The sequence below is a fragment of the Schistocerca piceifrons genome, chromosome 3 (genome assembly GCF_021461385.2).
Source record: "Schistocerca piceifrons isolate TAMUIC-IGC-003096 chromosome 3, iqSchPice1.1, whole genome shotgun sequence".
NCBI lineage: Eukaryota > Metazoa > Arthropoda > Insecta > Orthoptera > Acrididae > Schistocerca > Schistocerca piceifrons.
In genome coordinates this window covers 66,938,250-66,957,134 of record NC_060140.1, presented here as the reverse complement: position 1 = coordinate 66,957,134, position 18,885 = coordinate 66,938,250, and the positions used below count along the sequence as shown (strand labels likewise).

General features: G+C 44.5%; 1 protein-coding gene across 1 annotated transcript in view; it reads right to left on the bottom strand.

Moving 5' to 3' along the window:
* Positions 1 to 1,997: 1,997 nt before the first annotated feature.
* The window catches only part of LOC124788394 (arylsulfatase B-like), an 85,974-nt gene continuing 69,086 nt past the window's right edge, over positions 1,998 to 18,885 (bottom strand). The window contains exons 8-11 of the mRNA XM_047255660.1: positions 12,082 to 12,242; positions 5,384 to 5,519; positions 4,927 to 5,085; positions 1,998 to 2,464 (exon numbers count right to left, since the gene is read on the bottom strand). Coding sequence (XP_047111616.1) covers positions 1,998 to 2,464; positions 4,927 to 5,085; positions 5,384 to 5,519; positions 12,082 to 12,242 — 923 coding nt within the window. The remainder of the gene's footprint in view (positions 2,465 to 4,926; positions 5,086 to 5,383; positions 5,520 to 12,081; positions 12,243 to 18,885) is intronic.

Genomic DNA, 18,885 nt, shown 5'->3' with positions numbered 1-18,885 from the left:
AGTGCGTGGAATAATAGATTCCTTAATTGTGTAGGTAAATAAGAGAACTAGAAAAAAGCAAAATGGGTGAGTTGAAGTCGTATTTGTGTAGGGCGGTTGCAGCAAGGACAGGTCTTGTGATCAGAAGAGTACAGAGTTATCGAGACAAAGTCAAATAGTTGTAATGCTGGAGTAATAATGAATAAGGAAATCTCCTCGGAAGAGCATGGTGAATGATGAGACTATTCACTGAATCAGCTGTTTGTATTGCTCTTGGGTGCCCAGTTGGATGCAATCTTTGACAAAACATATTCGGAGAGCTTACCTTGCCGTCAATTTCTGATGACTAATACTACGGAATAAGCGTGTTTGCTACACCGCGTCTCCTACATGGCTGTCGAAGTACCGTGTTTCGTTGAACAGCTGCAGCCAGCGGCACGTGTGAGACACACGTAGACAGCAAAGTGAAAGCATTATCTCCGTCAAGAGAGACACGCAGCCAGCTTCCAGCAAGTAGTGCGAGTTTGTATGCCAAATAGCTCTGCAGATAACGAAGAGTTTGGAAAAGGCATAATAATATAAAATAATTTTTTTCAGATCGTTTATTGTGTTTGGAGATTGTAGTGCGTTAATAGGCACAGTAAGATAGGAAAAAAATAGAAGGACATGGACTAAGGGAAAGGAATGAAAGGAGAAAACCTTGGTCTGAGAATCACAAAAGAAGGTCGTGTACGTGGCAAAGGTCTGGAGACTTCGCTAAGTTTCAGATTATTATATGTAGGTAAGATTTTAAATTGTAATGCACTTAGAGGGGCACTTGTGGGCTCTGATCTTCTAATTTATTTGTTGTAAACTACCAACTGGAACCGGAAAACGAGACAAAGGAAGGAAATTAAGGATGTGGATTTTGAAAAAGTTAATAGGAACAAAGATTTTAGAGAGTTTGAAACGGAGCACTAGGAGCGCTTGACTGAAACAGAGGAATGGATGCACTGTTCTTCATTACTAGCCGTACTCAGCTGCATCAGTTAACATACAAGTTGGTGGTTAATTTTGGACAAATACGTTATTATTCTGACTGAAAATATGCTACACAAAAATTAATATTTATTCGAAACAATACAAATCCGTAAAAAAAGATATATCGTTAATGTAGGCTCAATTCCACCATTGCAAGTTTGCAGTGTATGGGACTGCGTCTTTATATTTCTATAGATACTTTGTTTCCGGGACACTCCATTTTTATCGATTTGACAAACGCTTCTAGATGATTTTAATTTATCAGTTACGTCGTGGAGACGCTTTAGTACAGCTCAAATTAATGATGTATACAAAATTTTAATCACCCGGTAATGCCCCTAACTTGAAGTGAAAGCGGTCGTTAGTTTGATAATAACTTTGTACAACCAGAGCTGTGTCGTTTCCCTAGTAGTGATTTGGACAGTGGTTACGGTTGCTCTCAATTCAAAATACTATACAGAGATGAAGTTTATGCCACCGTTCCAAGTAGTTTCCATCAGGGTGGAGAGATACATTTTCTTGATTAAGGCATTTTACAACAGCAGCGTAAACATTAACCTACATGGAAACATAGCAACACAGAAACATACACTGAAATGTTTCATAGCAGATGTGAATGGCTGTGAAGCCTTCTCTCTCATGAAATTAAATTTGAATTTCCACAAATAGTAGGTATTTGTTCACAAATTATGCAGGCATCTCCTCAAGGATAATACTTGTACTTACCTTGTGGTCTGTATATGATTAGTGAATAAACAAAATAAAACAAAACGTAAGGGAGACAGCGAAAAGTCATGATAATCATTAATCAGACAGTGATTTATTATTTATTTCGTAGATAGCTTGAATGGATATTCCAAAGCATTAGAACGCATCGTAATATTAGAAAGGTATTACAACTTTTACACGAATTTACGGAACCGATGGATAAGTACGAAAAATGACGGACAGCGCTACAACGCACACCGCAGCGACGCTCTCCACGGTGGTACTCTGGGCTAAGTGACGACGTTGCAGGCGATGTAGGTGGGATCGGCGATGCAGTCGGTCCAGGGCACCCACGTGTTGTTCCAGCGGGACGGGCGCACCAGCTCCGGCTCCACAGGGTTTTCTTGGACAGGCAGCATGGGGTCCGAGAGCGCCTCCAGTCGCTCCAGCAGCGTGTCCAGCACGTCACTGGAGTTGTCCGAGGTAGCGCCCTCGCAAGGGTCCAGCACCACGTTGAAGACGCACGCGCCGTTCTCTGTCTGGGGGACGCACGCTGGCTCTTCCGGCCTGTTGGGACAGGACACAGTGGCCTCCGCTCGCAACCGCAGCATGTCTTCAGATGTTGAGGTCGCCTCCAGTACGGAGGCCACGGCTCGTCCTGCCAGGCTGTTCACCACCTGTTGTGGATCGTACTGCGGCGTGTAGCGCGGATCTTCTGCTCCACTCGCTCCGTAGTAGCCGTTGCTAGATGCTGGTCCTGCGGTATGGAAAACACCTGCACTGCCCACTTGTATATTACCTGACACGGTTTAGCCTTAAGTTCAACTACGCTATATTAACGTGAATCTAGGGACCAACAGCAAGCACAAACTGAAATGTTCCTACCAACTCAGTGGAAAAAAGAAAGAGCTGTCCAAAAAAAGTGGAACCACCCATCTAGAATGAAATGTCTTGGCCCGAAGATTCATTCCCAGCCTCGTGACCCGTTGTACTATCGTGGGGGAGCACGTTACCTATCTCCCCCATAGAAACGTGCTTGTATCAGTCGATGTGACTCGCAAGGGAGGCGAGTGAACTTGAGCGCTGAGATCCGCACGAATATGTGCTGAGAATGTAAATCACTCATTCCGAGAACAGCGGTATGAGCCATTCGCATGAAAAACTACGGGTCTTGCCGCGAGAGATATTTGACTATCTAACAAAGGAGTTTTGATAACGTCAAGAAACAAAAATCGATATAAATGGACCAAAAACACAGATTCCAGTACTGTAAATAACTGCCATATTTCCTTTTGCATTAAATAATTTTGCTATCTGAACAGCAAACTACAAAACTACAGTGCGAAAAACTACAAGTAAAGTTACATGATAGTCGTTTCAAAACAACGACCGGCCCTTGACTTTGTGAACCAACACGCAAGCCTATGTTACTGTATGCGTGGCAAGAGAAGGCAATAACAATGGCATTGCAATATAATGCTGCAAATTTCAACTACTGTGGGGTTTGGTACTGCACCACTGGAACGCAAAAGTGGTGGCCAATGTGGAAAAAATGGCTTTTATCGAATATGCATTACGTTGTGTCCCACTTTGCTTCGACCAGTTCATCGTAAGCGCACACCTGCAATTTCAACTCTGAATAGCCATGCAACGCTATGAATTCGGTGTAAAAAGTCTCTCGTTCAGATTGAGTAATTATTTTAAGCAGAGGGAACTACGAGACTAAGTGACGACTTGAAATCTATATGTTTTTGGTCCTATTATATCGATATTATGTTCCCCCGCACTACCAAGATTGTTCTATTAGACCTTGAATAGAAGATCTTCCAAATATCTCTCGTGGTAAGACACGTAGTTTTGCATGCGAATGCCTCATTCCACTGTTTTTGGGATAAAGCGATTTGTATTTAGAGAACATTTTCGTGCGGTTCTGAGCAATCGAGGTCACGTATTTCCTTCCTCAGAGCGAAAATTCACACACCAAAGAAGACGCGGCACAAAAGAACAGGAAATCGGTAGAGGCAAATGATTATAACATCAGGAAAGTTGAACGTCCACCAAGAGAAGCATTACAAACATTCGACGTGTGCACGCGGTCATTATCTTGCTGAAATGCAAGCCCAGTATGACTTAACTTGAAGGGCAACGAAAGGGGGCAGAGAATATCGTCAAAGTACCGATGTGCTGTAACAGTGCCGCAGGCGACAACCAAGTGGGTCCTACTATCAAATAAAGTACACCAGACAATCGCTCATGATTCTTGGGCCATATGGTGGACGAAAGTCAGGTTGGTGACCCACCGTTGTCCACGGCGTTTTCACACGTGTCTACGCTCTGGAATCTGATTGACTGAAGCAAATTTGCCTTCAGTGATGAGTCCCACATCGACCTGAGCCCTGATGACCGGCGAAGACGTGTCTGGGGAAGCGCTAGACAGCAGTGGAGTTCCAACCTGACTATAGGCCCCGCACTGCTGGACAGCAAGGGGTGATGGTCAGGAGTGCCATTTAATTTGATACCAGGACACATTTGGTTGTCATCCACGTCACCCTTAGAGCTGTACGTCGACAATATTCTGTGCACCGTTTTGTTACCCTTCACGGCAAGCCCATCCTGGGATTTTATTTCACCAAGATAATTCCTGCCGGCACCCAGCCTATCCTCGTGTTGTCAAAATCTACCTTGTTCAGCAAGGTCCCCCGATCTCTCCCCAGTTGAGAACGATTATGGACAGACGCCTCAAGCAGCTCGGGATTTTGATGAAGTAACACGGCAATTGAACAGAATTTGGCACGAGATCCTCAGAAGGACATAAAACAACTCTATCAGTCATTGTCAAGCGGAGTAACTGCTTCCATAAGGGCCTGTGGTGGTGCAACTCGTTACTGACTTGCTCAGTTTGTGAATCCCTGTCCCACGAAGTAATCATCCAACATTTCTCAACTGTAATCTTTTTATGCCTGTAGATGTAGATCACATCTACTGATTGCTGTCCCACTCGGATAATTTCTTTCGAAGCGGCATAAACACTAAACTAACACCAAGCTGCTTCTTGCTTCTGTCACTCAGAAATTTACGTGATCGCTGTTTGTGGAAGATCTGTCGTGAGGGGAAAACGCACCAGTTATGGGAGCAATCCACCACTACCAACAAATGAACAGGTGTCTGTTCACCTTTGTCTCATCTCTCTCTGCCCTGTGACAGACCAGTCCCCCTCACCTTTGACAAGCTTCCAGTCGCCAACCCTGATGGCAGCCGTCCCGTCGTCGTCATTGCGGTTGATAAGGACCTCAGTGCGTGGCCAGTCGCTCGCAGTGACGAGCGCATCCCATGTGTTCATTCCGTCCAGATCCGAGGGGATGTCCGTCAGGTTTCCCCCTGAATATCAAGATACTTCATCAGGAGAGCACTCTGTACAAGACTGGCACAACAACTTGTCTAGAATATATTTCCTGTACCTTGCATCATCCACATCTAGGGCAGCTTATGTAAGTTGGTTTCTCTATCTTTAGGTGCATGAAATATTTTCCGGAACAGGATTGTTTTGATCACCCTTATAGGTCTCGGAAATCTTACGTAATTTTGTCTCTGCACTGACGAACGAAAGTAAACAATCTTTTACTGTAGCACGTGTGAGCGGTGTGTTGCTGAACTACTTGCCGTGTGCCGCACTCACCAGCAGCAGTGTAGAGCGTGGGCAGCCAGTCGCTGATGTGCATCAGCTGGTTGGACACCCTGGGCGCGCTCTGCAGCAGTGGACTCCACACAAGGGCCGCCCCCCGGACGCCGCCCTCCCACAGTGAACCCTTTAACTGAGGCAGAAGGATTCAAAACACAGCATAACTGAGTCATAACTGAGTACTGAAGTACAAATGTAGATATATCGGTGAGCTAAAAAAAAATATGAGCACAAGCATGACAGCGTATTGTTTCACCACTGGGACGCAATAAAGTACCATTTCTGCGTTTCATTGAGTCCACAAGTCCTTGATAGGTTTCCGAACAGATTTTACAACAGGGCAATGCACAAATCGCGCCACTGCCGAAATTTTTGGACCGGATGTTGGTAGTCGCGCAAAGGGCAGAAGAGTCACTGATGGTTCAGACCTAGAGAGTCTGGTGGCGAAGAAATAAACCTGAGTACACTATTATGCTCCTCAAAACACCGCAGTACGATTCTAGCTTTCTCACACGTCTAAAATGCCATTGCCGCCGGAGAAACCACCGAGCATGAAGAAATGCAAGTGGTTCGCAACAGCCTTCCGGCAGTCCGCAGCCGTGGTGGTGCCTTCAGTTACAACCGCAAGATCAATGGAATCTAGGTGAAAGATGCCTCGCCAACCCTCCCCCCCCCCCCGCTGAACCCCCCCCCCTCAAACCCCCCGCCCACACCCGAGTCAGTGGTGCATCTTCCAAGCAGAGGTTCGCCTGGATAACGGCATATCTGAGCACAACATTCGATCTGGAGTAAAAAGAAACGTATTCATTGGGACAGACGACATGATTACGTGTATACAAGATAGAATATCGTTGACCCAGTAGGAACTGCAGTCGTAATTTTACGATGATGTTATATCAGCATGGGAATACGCTGTCTCTGAACAGTTTGCTCAGAAATACTTCAACCTACAACAGTAATCCACGTCACTTCCGCCACAGGTCGCTGCTTTGCTTAAAACAGATGTATTTTGCGTTTATTTTTAGCGGTTGTGTATGTTGCAATATTCTTTGTAGCTTGGGGTCACTAATCGCTGTATAAGTCAGGACGCTCCTTATTTGGTCAGAATTATTTTCTGCTGACAGGTCAACTACGTTTTCGCGGCCATATATACTCCGATTGGGTTCCTGACCCAGGTGTTTCAAAATAATTTTCTGAGTAGGCATTCAGTACGATCTGGGACACGTTTTTTGGCTAACACCAATTGTAAACAAGTATTTTCGTTAAATTATCGAGGGCAGTAGGAAGTCACCAGTAACTAAATTTGTATGGGTAGGATACCTATTCGGAATGACACTTAAGTTTTCTTTGAACTGTTCAGCATCTGCATTATCTGAGTAGTGGGGTCGGTAGAACAAATCAGTTATTAGTTTATTTCGTTTTGCAAGTTCAACTTCTACTCATACTAATTCACGTGAGCTATCTACTTCAATTTTACTACAAGGTTAACTACTTCTGACCGCAATACACACTTCATCGCCAAAAGTGTTTAATCTATCGTTTCTAAATACGGCTAGGTCCTTTGTAAAAATTTCGGCTGAACCTATTTTCGCATTTAGCCAGCTTTCCGTATCAGTTACGATTAGAGATTCGTTGCTATTAAGACTTGTAGCTCTGGTTGGTTTCAAGCGCAGCTATGACAGTTTACAACTGCAATTTTGACTGTTCCTATGTTTACGCTTTTACTGTGTTCGTCCTGCACCCTTTGATACTGACTCCCTTGCTTCACGGGCTCGTGGTCCTCTAACCTAAAAGGCGGCCATTTCCCTCCACATAGCCCCTGTTACCCGTGTTTCAGCTTCCAGAGTGTATGTGCAAACTACAATGCTGAAGGACAGTCTGAGCCTCTGATTCAGACCCACAACTCAGCCCTGTACCAAAGGACCACAGTCGGTTCTGTTCTGTCGACGACGCTACATATGGTGAGCTCTGCCTTCATCTCCCAAGCAACTTTACTACTTTAACTAGCCTCTCGAAACCAGAGAGAACCTCTTTTGACAGTTGGTACGAACATGAGCCACCACCCCGCGTTCTTCATGGCACACAAGAGCATCAGTTCCACATCTGAGATGACTCCTTCGGGCAAGTACGCAGAACGCACATCGGACTCCTTCATCCCCTTTGCAGCCATATTCCTAAGGGGGCTCATTACGCTGGAGCTCCCAACCACCAGTAATCTCACCCTCTGTGAATGCCTAGACCTAGCAAACCAAGAGAATTCCTCTGGAACAGGGTGACCGACTTTATCTGCCTCAGGGGCATCGTCAGGCACAGATAGCACCCGAAACCTGTTTTTGTCTTACCAACCGGAGATGCCCTCCCATCGTCCCCTCAGAAGTCTTTCACTGCCGGCCACACCTTGGAACGACTTCCCACTCGACCACAGGCGAGGGATCAGCTACTGTGGAAACAGGACCAGAAGCGGTAACAATAGTGGATCGGTCAGGGGCACATGGAACTTGCTGGGCATTCCTCAGATCCTCCTCTCCAGCCCCCACAGTGATGCCCATTGGCAACAGTCTCAACCTGTATGACAGAAGCCAATGCCACCTGGAGCTGTGATCGAACGACCACCAACTCGGCTCGCATCTCAACACAGCAGTCACAGTTCCTGCCCATACTAAGGACACACATGAAATATAGGAACTGAAGCTAAAGAACACTATCGAAACCTAAAGTAAATCACTTTTTGTGAGAGCCTGTGTCAGCTCACGGTCCTCATAAATATAATTTGCAAACAAACGGTGTACTCGTCGTTATCTGTAGGCAGGAGCGCAGGTCCTCTCTGAATGACGGTATACCCGACCTGAAGACAAAAATCTCTGCGTGGTTAAAGCTGAATCTGCCTGGATATTGAGAAAGGCCAAAGGAGCTCTAATAGTGACTGCACAAGATTCGTCTTAAGGACGAGTTCCTACGAAACTATAATCGTGAAAACCACTCAAGACAATCGATCTCGGGTTTGTGTAGTACAGTTTCATGCTAATGATCACATAATCTGACTGAAATCGCCATGAGGTACAACAAGGCGTGCTCACCTTTGTAAATATGCATTTCGTCCTGCCTTTATGTAAATCAGAGAGCTTCATCTAAATAGATCAGCAAACTTCGTATATCATGTTAAGCAGTCTCGCCCCTAAATCCAACGAATATTCACATATATTAAGCCGCAGGTTGTGGCAGTAACATGACGCAGTTTCACCTACTGTTAGCACAAACATTAAACATTTTCATTGTTTCATAACGACGCATTGTTGTCCATGTTATGCAATTTTAGTAGCCATTTGGCTGTGGTCAGGAGTGTTAGCATCGTTTATTTGCCATTGATAATTTTGAAAAGTAGTGGCTCTTGGCCTGAAAACTTAGCCACAGTTCAGCTAGCATTTCAACATGGACCGAAATACATCACAAACAGATTCAGCTCTAAAATGAAAGTCGGAGAGATGATCCACGACGTTCAAACATCAGAAAATACTGAACCGTTGGACATGCTGTGATGACGTAAAACATATCACCCAACTAATGTGTGGGCTCCTGCTATGTATCATTCTGGTCGAGGAACAAGGCGGTGGTTCAGCAATTAATATCTTAATGTTTCGGAAAATCCATATCTTTTCGGAACAAATGACTGAAGTCATGATGTCGGTGAGATAAAAACCCTAACGGCATGCATTAGCCGGCCGGTGTAGCCGAGCGGTTCTAGGCGCTTCATTCTAGAACCGCGCGACCGCTACGGTCGCAGGTTCCAATCCTGCCTCGGGCATTGTTGTGCGTGATGTCCTTACGTTAGTTAGGTTTAAGTAGTTCTAAGTTCTAGGGGCTGATGACCTCAGATGTTAAGTCCCATAGTGCTCAAAGCTATTTGAACCATTTGACATGAACCAACACCCACTTCGCAGTTAGAAAGTAACAGTATGGGCACCACAGCTCTTTGAGGCGAATATAAGGTCAGAAAGTTCCGGTATCTATGGAGAGGCACTATCCAGTGCCTACAAATCGCAACCGAATGTGGTTTCGCAAAGTGGGGCTACATTTCACTGGGCTAACGTTACGAGGAATTCGTTAGGGGTAAAATTCGGTGGTCGTACAGAGTGGCAATAATAAACCTGGGCCAGGGAATAGTTCATACACCTTAAAACAGGCAACCAAACTTACTTACATATGATGGACGTTAGGTTCCCTGTCTTAAGGTGCATGAAGTATTTTCCTGGACAAGTTAATTTTACACCTCTGGCTCACAAGTTTCTCAGACATAACTCGTTTTTGTAGGGTTGCCTCAAATCGTGGATATGCGTATGCAAACCACATACGCTGTACCAGCTTAAAGGAGCCATTTTTCAGGAAATCAGTGCTACATCAAATCAAGTGTTGGGGCATGACTGATTCAGCAGGAGACTTGAATTGTACGCAGCGAAAACTGGATACCACTTAGACTCTGATCGTTACTAACACTTTGATCCACACTCTTATTTCTCGTTTCTCTAAAATAAAATATCTACCCCAAAACGTTGACTGTTCTATAATAAGGGAGATAGTAATCGTTAAATACTTTTTAATAATTTCGCCATCCTGAGGTGTTTATGAAAAATTTCTTCCTGTCTACTGTAGCAACGGAGAAGCAAAATTAGGCAACCACACTGCCAGGAGTGTGGGAACTGGAATGGCCTCGTGTGTTGTTATTTATTTACTTTTTCCTTGCAAAATACGCGATCATACCCACAGCACACGACACATAAAACGTGTGGAAAATAACGATTTATGTTCATCATATAAATATGAAAACAGATGTAACTTATTTTCAGTTTTCATCCTTGAATTCTTAAATGTTTCACACTAAAGAGACACTACAATCAGTGGAAGGGGCTAGGATTTTTTCTGTGTTTTCTAGATTCGTTTCGACATTTCATTGAGAAACAAAGAAAACACTAATTATTATTCAACCTATTTTCTTAACTTGTACAACATGTTAAATAAGTAAATAATTAGCAAGTTTCTTCATGGAACTTTCGTAATGCACGATTATCAAGTACGTAAAAGATACGCTTGATTTCTGGAGAGGAATACTGCAACCAGTCGGTTTTAAAGAATATTTGATTCATTGTCAGTACGCAGTCAAACGTTTGTCGTACTTCAAGTATGAAGTGGAAAAAAATTAAACTATTTATTAATTTTTAGAGAAGTTGCTTACATTTTATAAATACGTTTCTTATGAAATATGCTGTAAAGAGAATGTTTCAGTTTCGAGAAAAGACATACTGGGAAAAATATACGAGTGTAATAGAACGTTACGTTAAACTCTTTTCATATTGTTTGCCATATATTACAGAAAAGTACAGTTTAGAAAATGAGAAACTGTGGTTATCGTTAGTGCTTTGACTCTTCGCTGCAAAAGGAGCTCGGTGTGCGTGTTTTGTTAATGAAATGCCTTTCCTTCCATGTTATAGATGTACTTAAGAATTTCTGTAACAACAAATGAGGATTATTTAGCTGTAAAACCGTTCTGGAAGTTCTAAGATGTCCATGATCGTTTGGCAAAGGCAGAGTTGTTTATTGGAATAAAAATAAATCACTAAACAGAGTCACCAATTCATAAAAAAACTACAGTGTGAGTAAAAGCTATGACTTTCGCTGCCCCTCTTCAACTACTTTCGAGAGAAGTTCAAGGGAATATGTTACTCGGATTGGAGAGTCGGAAATAAGTCGATGTATCTAGGAAGAAAATGAAACAGAATTCAAATCAACTGGCTAGCGCTTGATGATGTATGCTATCAGAAAGTTCTAAATAAACAAATGTACATTTCAACCAATGTCAGGCAAACATATCGCAGAACCTCAGACTAAATATATGGCAAAACCTATGCTTGTAGTAAAATTCATTGACGTAAAGATGGGTCGAATTGGCAGAGTCAAGAAGTTCACTTACGTTGACGAGACATGGAATGGATCAGAAGAAATCAGAAGTCAGAGACAGGGATAGAATCCTAAAGCTGGAAAGAGAATAGAATTCACACAAACACAGAGACAAACACACACAAGTAAGGAATGTATGTATTAGGTCATCTGTGAAAAGAGACTATCTAAAGCCAGTGAATGCACTCTCTACGTACTATATCCTGAAGCAGTTTCAGAAATGAATAATTATGAGTAAAAACATTGCCACAGTGTGGATTTAAAGCAGTTATAAACTATGAAGCAATTAACAGAACATGGTAAAATTTCAGAGATTATGTGGAGGAGATGGAGGGAGGCTTGGTGTTCCTTAGAAGCCTGTATAGAGTTATTGAAAATAGATTAACCAAGCAGATATTCAACTAATACAGAAAGAAAAAAAGAAGTTTGATAATATTTAGAGAAAACCGGTCACTACCGAGTCCCAAAGTGCGGAAAGAAGTAGATTTAGGAGCAAACTGCAAAATTTCGAAGAGTGTCAAGCTGAAGGAAGACATAGTAGAACTGGAGGATCAAGGACAGAAGAACAATAGAAGCAGGCTAGCGGCTGCATGAAGGAGTGATGAAAACAGAGGAAACTGCAGATAAAGGAACAAAACAGAAATTAAGTTGCAGTATGATCCAGAGTGGTCAATTAGTTTCAATAATAATAACAATTATATTAGATTTCGTAATCACCTGTCGTAATTGCAGTTACATTAACTCACCCCTCTGTGTGGGTAGTTGGAGCTCCAGTTGGGCTGACCCATCCCATAAGACGGCGCTCCATTGTCTGACACAAACACGATGATGGAGTTCTCCAGCATACCGCGTTTCTCCAGCGCCGCCACCACGCGTCCCACAGACTCATCCAGCTTCCAGAGCACACCTACGGGCATGTGAGCGAAAGGCATCGGTGTGAACCTGTGCGAGAACACTCTGTAATGAACAAACGTCTCCGCACGTCACAATGAGTGCACCTGCCGACATCAATCTAAAAGGCTGGCCAATCAGTTTTATGGCACATTGCGTCAGTAGGATTCGAATAGGTTATAATTGTAAACACCTAAATATTTGTGGATTGCGGTATATTCCACAAGAGTTCCAAGTATCTAGATCCACTGGTAGCAACTTAACGTTTGCTTGAATCGCCAATGAAATTTTGAATTCATGATTGGTTCCATAAAGCCTGCTACTGCCAATCCCTTGTTTATTTTCTGTACTAGCATAGACTTTAGGCCACATGACATGTTTAAGTTACTATATGCAATTATTGGTTATTTAGAGCTGATTATTGTTTCGTAAATAAAATCTGCCACAATTTAATTTTTTTCGGATCATGAGATAAACGATCAGCAGGAAGGGAAACAACACTCATTCTCACAAATTAAGGATAATGCTGGTACGCGGTGAAACAACGTTCTGGTGGGTGATTTGCGGGTTTAAATCTCCTCGGGATACGACCATGCGGTGCATTTGACCTGTGGTCGTCGCACGGTGGCGCTGCACATACGCAGAGCTGTGTTGGTGCATGTTAGAGTACGGTGCAGCGAGTAAGTGGCAGACGTTTTTAGACTTGCTAATGGTGACTGTGTGTTGGAAATGGCTCAAAGAACGCATATTGATGACGTTATGAGGTTTAGAATACTAGGGAAATGGAGGCTGGTTAAACACAGCAGGTCGTAGTACGTGACCTCCGTGTGCCACAAAGTGTGATCTTAAGATTATGGCAACGATTACAGCAGACAGTAAAGTGTTTAAGCGCTACAGAACGGCACGTCCACAGTGTACAACATCACAGGAAGACCGATATCTCACCATCAGTGCCCGCAGACGGCCACGGAGTACTGCAGGTAGCCTCTCTTGGGACCTTACCGCAACCACTGCAACAGTTGTCTCCAGACACACAGTCTACAGACGACTGAACAGACATGGTTTATTCACCCGGAGACCTTCAAAGTGCATTCCACTGACCCCTGGTCACAGGAGAGACCGTAAAGCCTGGTGTCAAGAACACAGTACATAGTCATTGGAACAGTGGTCCCAGGTTATGTTACCGGACGAGTCCAGGTATAGTCTGAACAGTGATTCTCGCCAGATTTTCATCTGGGGTGAACCAGGAACCAGATACCAACCCCTTAACGTCCTTGAAAGGGTCTTGTATGGAGGTCATGGTTTGATGGTGTGGGGTGGGATTATGATTGGTGCCTGTACGCCCCTGCATCTCTTTGGCCGAGGAACTTTAGTAGGTCAGGTGTACCGGGACGTCATTTTGCATCAGTATGTCCGTCTTTTCAGGGGTGTAGTGGGTCCCACCTACCTCCTCATGGATGATAACGCACGGCCCCACAGAGCTGATATCATGGAGGAGTACCTTGAAACAGAAGACATCAGACGAATGGAGTGGCCTACCTATTCTACAGACGTAAACCCCATAGAGCACGTGTGGGGTACTCTCGGTCGACGTATCGCTGCACGTCTTCACACCCCTACGACACTTGAGGAGCTCAGACAGACCCTGGTGCGAGAATGGGGGGCTATACCGCAGCATCTGCTCTACCACCTCATCCAGAGTATGCCAACTCATCGTGCGGTCTGTGTACGTGTGCAAGGTCATTATATCCCATATTGGTGTCGGGGTACATGCACAGGAAACAGTGACGTTTTGTAGCACATGGGTCGGCCGGTGTGGCCGAGCGGTTCTAGGCGCTACAGTCTGGAACGGCGCGACTGCTACGGTCGCAGGTTCGAATCCTGCCTCGGGCATGGATGTGTGTGATGTCCGCAGGTAAGTTAGGTTTAAGTAGTTCTAAGTTCTAGGGGACTGATGACCTCAAAAGTTACGTCCCATAGTGATCAGAGCCATTTGAATCATTTTGTAGCACATGTGTTTCGGGACGGTTTTCTCAACTTAGCACCAATAGAACTGTGTCGTGTGTGTTCCCTATGTGCCTATGCTATTAGCACCAGATTTGTGTAGTGCCACGTTGTGTGGAACCACATTCTGCAATAATACTTAATTTACGAGCATGGGTGTACATTATGGTAAGAATGGTGTGTTTCTTTGCTAGTAGTATTTCTGAGACAACGTTAATAACACAGAGAAATTGTGTGGCCATAGTAAATTCATATTAACTGTTTTGGTGATGTTCGAATAGCACAACATAATGCAACATTTCAAGTTAATCAGCACTGGAGAGTATGTCGTGTTGTGTAATTAGGTGCTAACCGATATTGAGGACATAGAAACTAAACACTTCCACTGGTACAGAGTCCAACAACGGCAGCATTAATGTCCATGCGTGACAGCGCCACCGTCCACCAGCTGCCGTGATCACTCATCCCACACACCTGACCCGTCGCAGTGCACTTGTTGACGTGTCAACATGGGCTTGGACAGAAGGAGCAGGGCATCATTGGTGAAGCTTTATTATAAAAACAACAGTAATGCTACTTCAATAATATCGTCTGCTGTGCGGAGCATGATGAAGAATTTCTAATCTACTGGACAACTGGCCGCCGCTCCGGGAGGAGGCCGACGATCGGTTGCACCACAGGTGGTTGATGTAATCGCTGTCGCTATGGCAAACAACGTTGCGCGGCCGGCCGTGGTGGCCGAGCGGTTCTAGGCGCTTCAGTCCGGAACCGCGCGACTGCTACGGTCGTAGTTTCGAATCCTGCCTCGGGCATGGATGTGTGTGATGTCCTTAGGTTGGTTAGGTTGAAGTAGTTCTAAGTTCTAGGGGACTGATGACCTCCGATGTTAAGTCCCATAGTGCTCAGAGCCATTTGAACCATTTGAACGCTGCGCGCAATTCCCGATCGTCAGGCAGTGCACGTGCTTTGTCACGACAATTGAACATGTCGTGGTCACCTGTGCGGTAGGCGCTCCGAACCATTCTCAAATGGTATTCGTACAAGATCCATATCGTACAGCACCACAGGACGCACAACGACGTGTTGACTTCGCTCTCCATTTTATCCCGAGGATTGAAGTTGACAAGGGGTGGCCCTGAACAGACGAAGCTCATTTTTCTTTGAAGGGTGAGGTGAACACACAGAATTGGCGAGTGTGGTTATCTTCACCTCCAGTCACTGTGCATGAACGTGTCACCGGGGGGTGTGGCTTCACGGCTACCTTCAGCATTGGCCCATTCTTCTCTGAACAGGTTGTCGCTCAAGGACCAAAGATGTGCATTGTGACTGACCAGCATTACTGCGATATGCTTCGCCAGCGTGTCCTACCCGCCCTACAGGAGAGAGTCGCATTGAACTCAACAGTTTTAATGCAAGATGGGGCTCCAGCGCACAGCACTCGTGAAGTTCACCTGATTCTCCGAAATGCATTTGTAAACGATCGAATTATCAGCCGATCGTTTCCAAATACTTGGCCAGCACGATCACCTGCTCTCACTACCTGTAATTTCTGATTGTGGGGCTGCCTGAAGAACAGGGTTTACCAGGAGAACATCCGCACATGTGCTAATGTGAAGCGCAGCATATCAAGAGAGATAGCCACAATGCCTAGGGATATGATTCGTTCTTCTGTGTAGAATGCAGTCCTGTAATTTCAGACTCTTCAGGACACTGATGGGCGACACATTGAGCCCCTTTAATAGCAGTAATGGTACCGGTATGTAATGGGATGATGTACCCTAGCAGCACATTAAAAGTTTTTCAGTTGATTCTTCATTTTCAGCCGGCAACTGTGGCCGAGCGGTTCTAGGTGGTTCAGTCCGGAACCGCGCTGCAGCTACGGTAGCAGTTTCGAATCCTGCCTCGGCCGTGGATGTGTATGATGTCCTTAGATTAGTTAGGTTTAAGTAGTTCTAGGTCTAGGGGAATGATGACCTTAGATGTTAAGTACCATAGTTCTTAGAACCTTCTGAACCATTCTGCATTACTTCTCTTCCCCAGTTCCTTGACATTAATGCTAACAAGTTTGATCCTCATAGGGTAGATAGTTTCCATGTTATATCGTGTTAAACAGGGAAAGTTTAGTTATAACCACCTGGCAGATGAAGGTGTGTGGCACTCATACTTGGAACTTTGATAGTAATTGTGGCAGAATGTCTCCCACTTTCGGTTTGAACAAGTACTTTTCGTGTGTGTACATCAGCACCCATACAAAAATTTTGTGTATTCTCTCCTAGCACGGCCTCGAAATTCAGTCCTTGGTTTCTTGAAACTTTTCCGACTATTTTTGGGCTGTTCTTAGAACTTGTTTCGGCAGTGTGGAGTCATCGGGAGTTTTTCGTGTTTTAATCACAGTCTAGATTTGTATTCATTTACGTTTGTTAGATGAGTCGGGACATTTAATTGCGTTCGACACAGTTGGGAATCATATTGTTTTGCTTTGTAACGAACAGCAGGGACTTGTCTTAATCCTTTAAAGATCAAGATTTGAGTGTCAGCGCTCACGGCATGCGCCAGTGAATAGTGGCTGTGATATTTATTTAAATACACAACTACTTTATCACATTGTGTCCCACCAACATTAATTTGTTGTAGCTTTCACCATCACCTTGACTCCATTCATGTATTGTGAAGTTCCAGAAAACTGTGTTCTACAACTGTACCTTCTGAATTGTCATTGACGAATGTGACAACAAAAGGCCGAATACAGTAATTGTGCTCGCACTTTAGATCAGTCCGTGATACCAGAGACGTACTTTCGATACATTACACACGTTTTGATTTCATATAATCCTGGTCAGTGAATAAATCATACAACCAATTACAGGAGGCTTCATGTAGCAAACAAAATGTGTTGTGAGGGAACACTTTTCACATGCGCTGAACGTAACGTAAAGTGGGAGGAGAAAAAACTGTCTAGTCGAGGAAAGCAGCTTTTGCTATTAATACGGAATGCATTCAACAGTATCACTTTGTCAGAGTTTTTAGATCTCTGTAGATTAACAATTCCATCTAGTCCTTTCTACTCACGAATTTTTGTACTAGTCAAACAATTAGGTGAGCTAGAAAAAAACATCTTCCGAATGCTGTACATGTGCAGAGAAACAAATCATTACAATTTGAGGAAAAAGATTGACGATTTGTTCGAGAGAAAGAGCTTCGCAAAGTGAGCAAGTCCGTAACGCGTTGGTCCACATCTGACCTCATGTAAAGCAGTTACTCGCTTTGGCACTGTTTGACAGAGTTGTTGAATGTCCTCCTTTGGGATACAGTGCCAAAATCTGTTCATGAGGCGCCTTACATCGTCATAGTCGTTTGGTAACCTTCTACATTGTTCTCAACTGGGGAGAGATCCAGTGACCTTGCTGGCTAAGGTAAGGTTTGACAAGGCTGAACACAAACAGCAGGAATTCTCGCCGTGTGCGAGCTGGCATTATCTTTCTGGACTGTAAGCTCAGGATGGCTTTCAAGGAACAGCAATCAAAGGGAATGTAGAATATCGTCGACGTACCGCTGTGTTGTAAGAGTGTTGAGGATGGCAGCCGAAGGGCTGCTGCTACGTTGTGACCGGGCTGTGCGGCGGCCGACAGTCAGCTTGGTTTCCCACCACTGTTCGGGGCGTATCCAGGCACGCCTTCGACTTGTAATCTCGTTGACTTAGTAGAATTGTCTTCAGTGACGTGTCCCGCTTCGAACTGAATCACGATGACCAGCGAAAATGTGTCACGAAACGCCCCAGATAGCGGCGGAATTCGAAGTTGACCGTCGTCCACCGTACGGCGTAACAAACAGAAGTGATGGGTGCCATCTCATTTCATAGCAGGGCCCCGTTGGTTGTCATCCTAGGCACCCTTCGAGAACAGCGTACTCAGCTCGTGGTCTCGGGGTAGCGTCCTCGCTTCCCGAACACGGGGTCCTGCGTTAGATTCCCAGCGGGGTCATGGATTTTCACCTGCCTCGAGATGTCTGGTTGTTTGTGTTGTCCTCATCATTTCATCGTCATCATAAAAGTGGCGAGATTGGGCTGAGAAAAGGATCGGAATTTGTACGGACGCTGATAACCGCGCAGTTGAACGCCCCACAAACCAAACATCACCATCAACATCATCCTTCCAGCACAGCGGTACGTCGACGATATTCTACGTTCTGTTTTGTTGCCCTCCGTGCCCTTCTGTTCAGCAGCTCCTCATTAGTCACGCGATGTACCCACTGCATCACATTTAAAAAGGTTTTATTCTGTTCTTGTCTAAAGTATGTATGATCCACGTTTCACTTCCGTACAAGTGTACACCCCAGACAAACACACTCCGAAAAGATTCACTAACATTTAGAGCAATATTCGATGTCAACAGTCTTTCCTTCTTCTGGAACGCTTTTCTCGCCATTGCTAGTCTACGTTTTAAAGCCTCTCTACTTCGGCCATCGTCATTTACTTTTCTGCCCAAGCAGCAAACCTCAGCCACTTCTTTAAGTGCCTCCTTTCCTCATCTAGCTATCTCAGCACTGTCAGATTCCATTCCATTACATTCCTTACCTTTGTATTGCTTTTGTTGATGTTCATCTTATATCCTTCCTTCAGAAAACACTGTCCATTCCATTCAGCTGCTCTTCAAAAA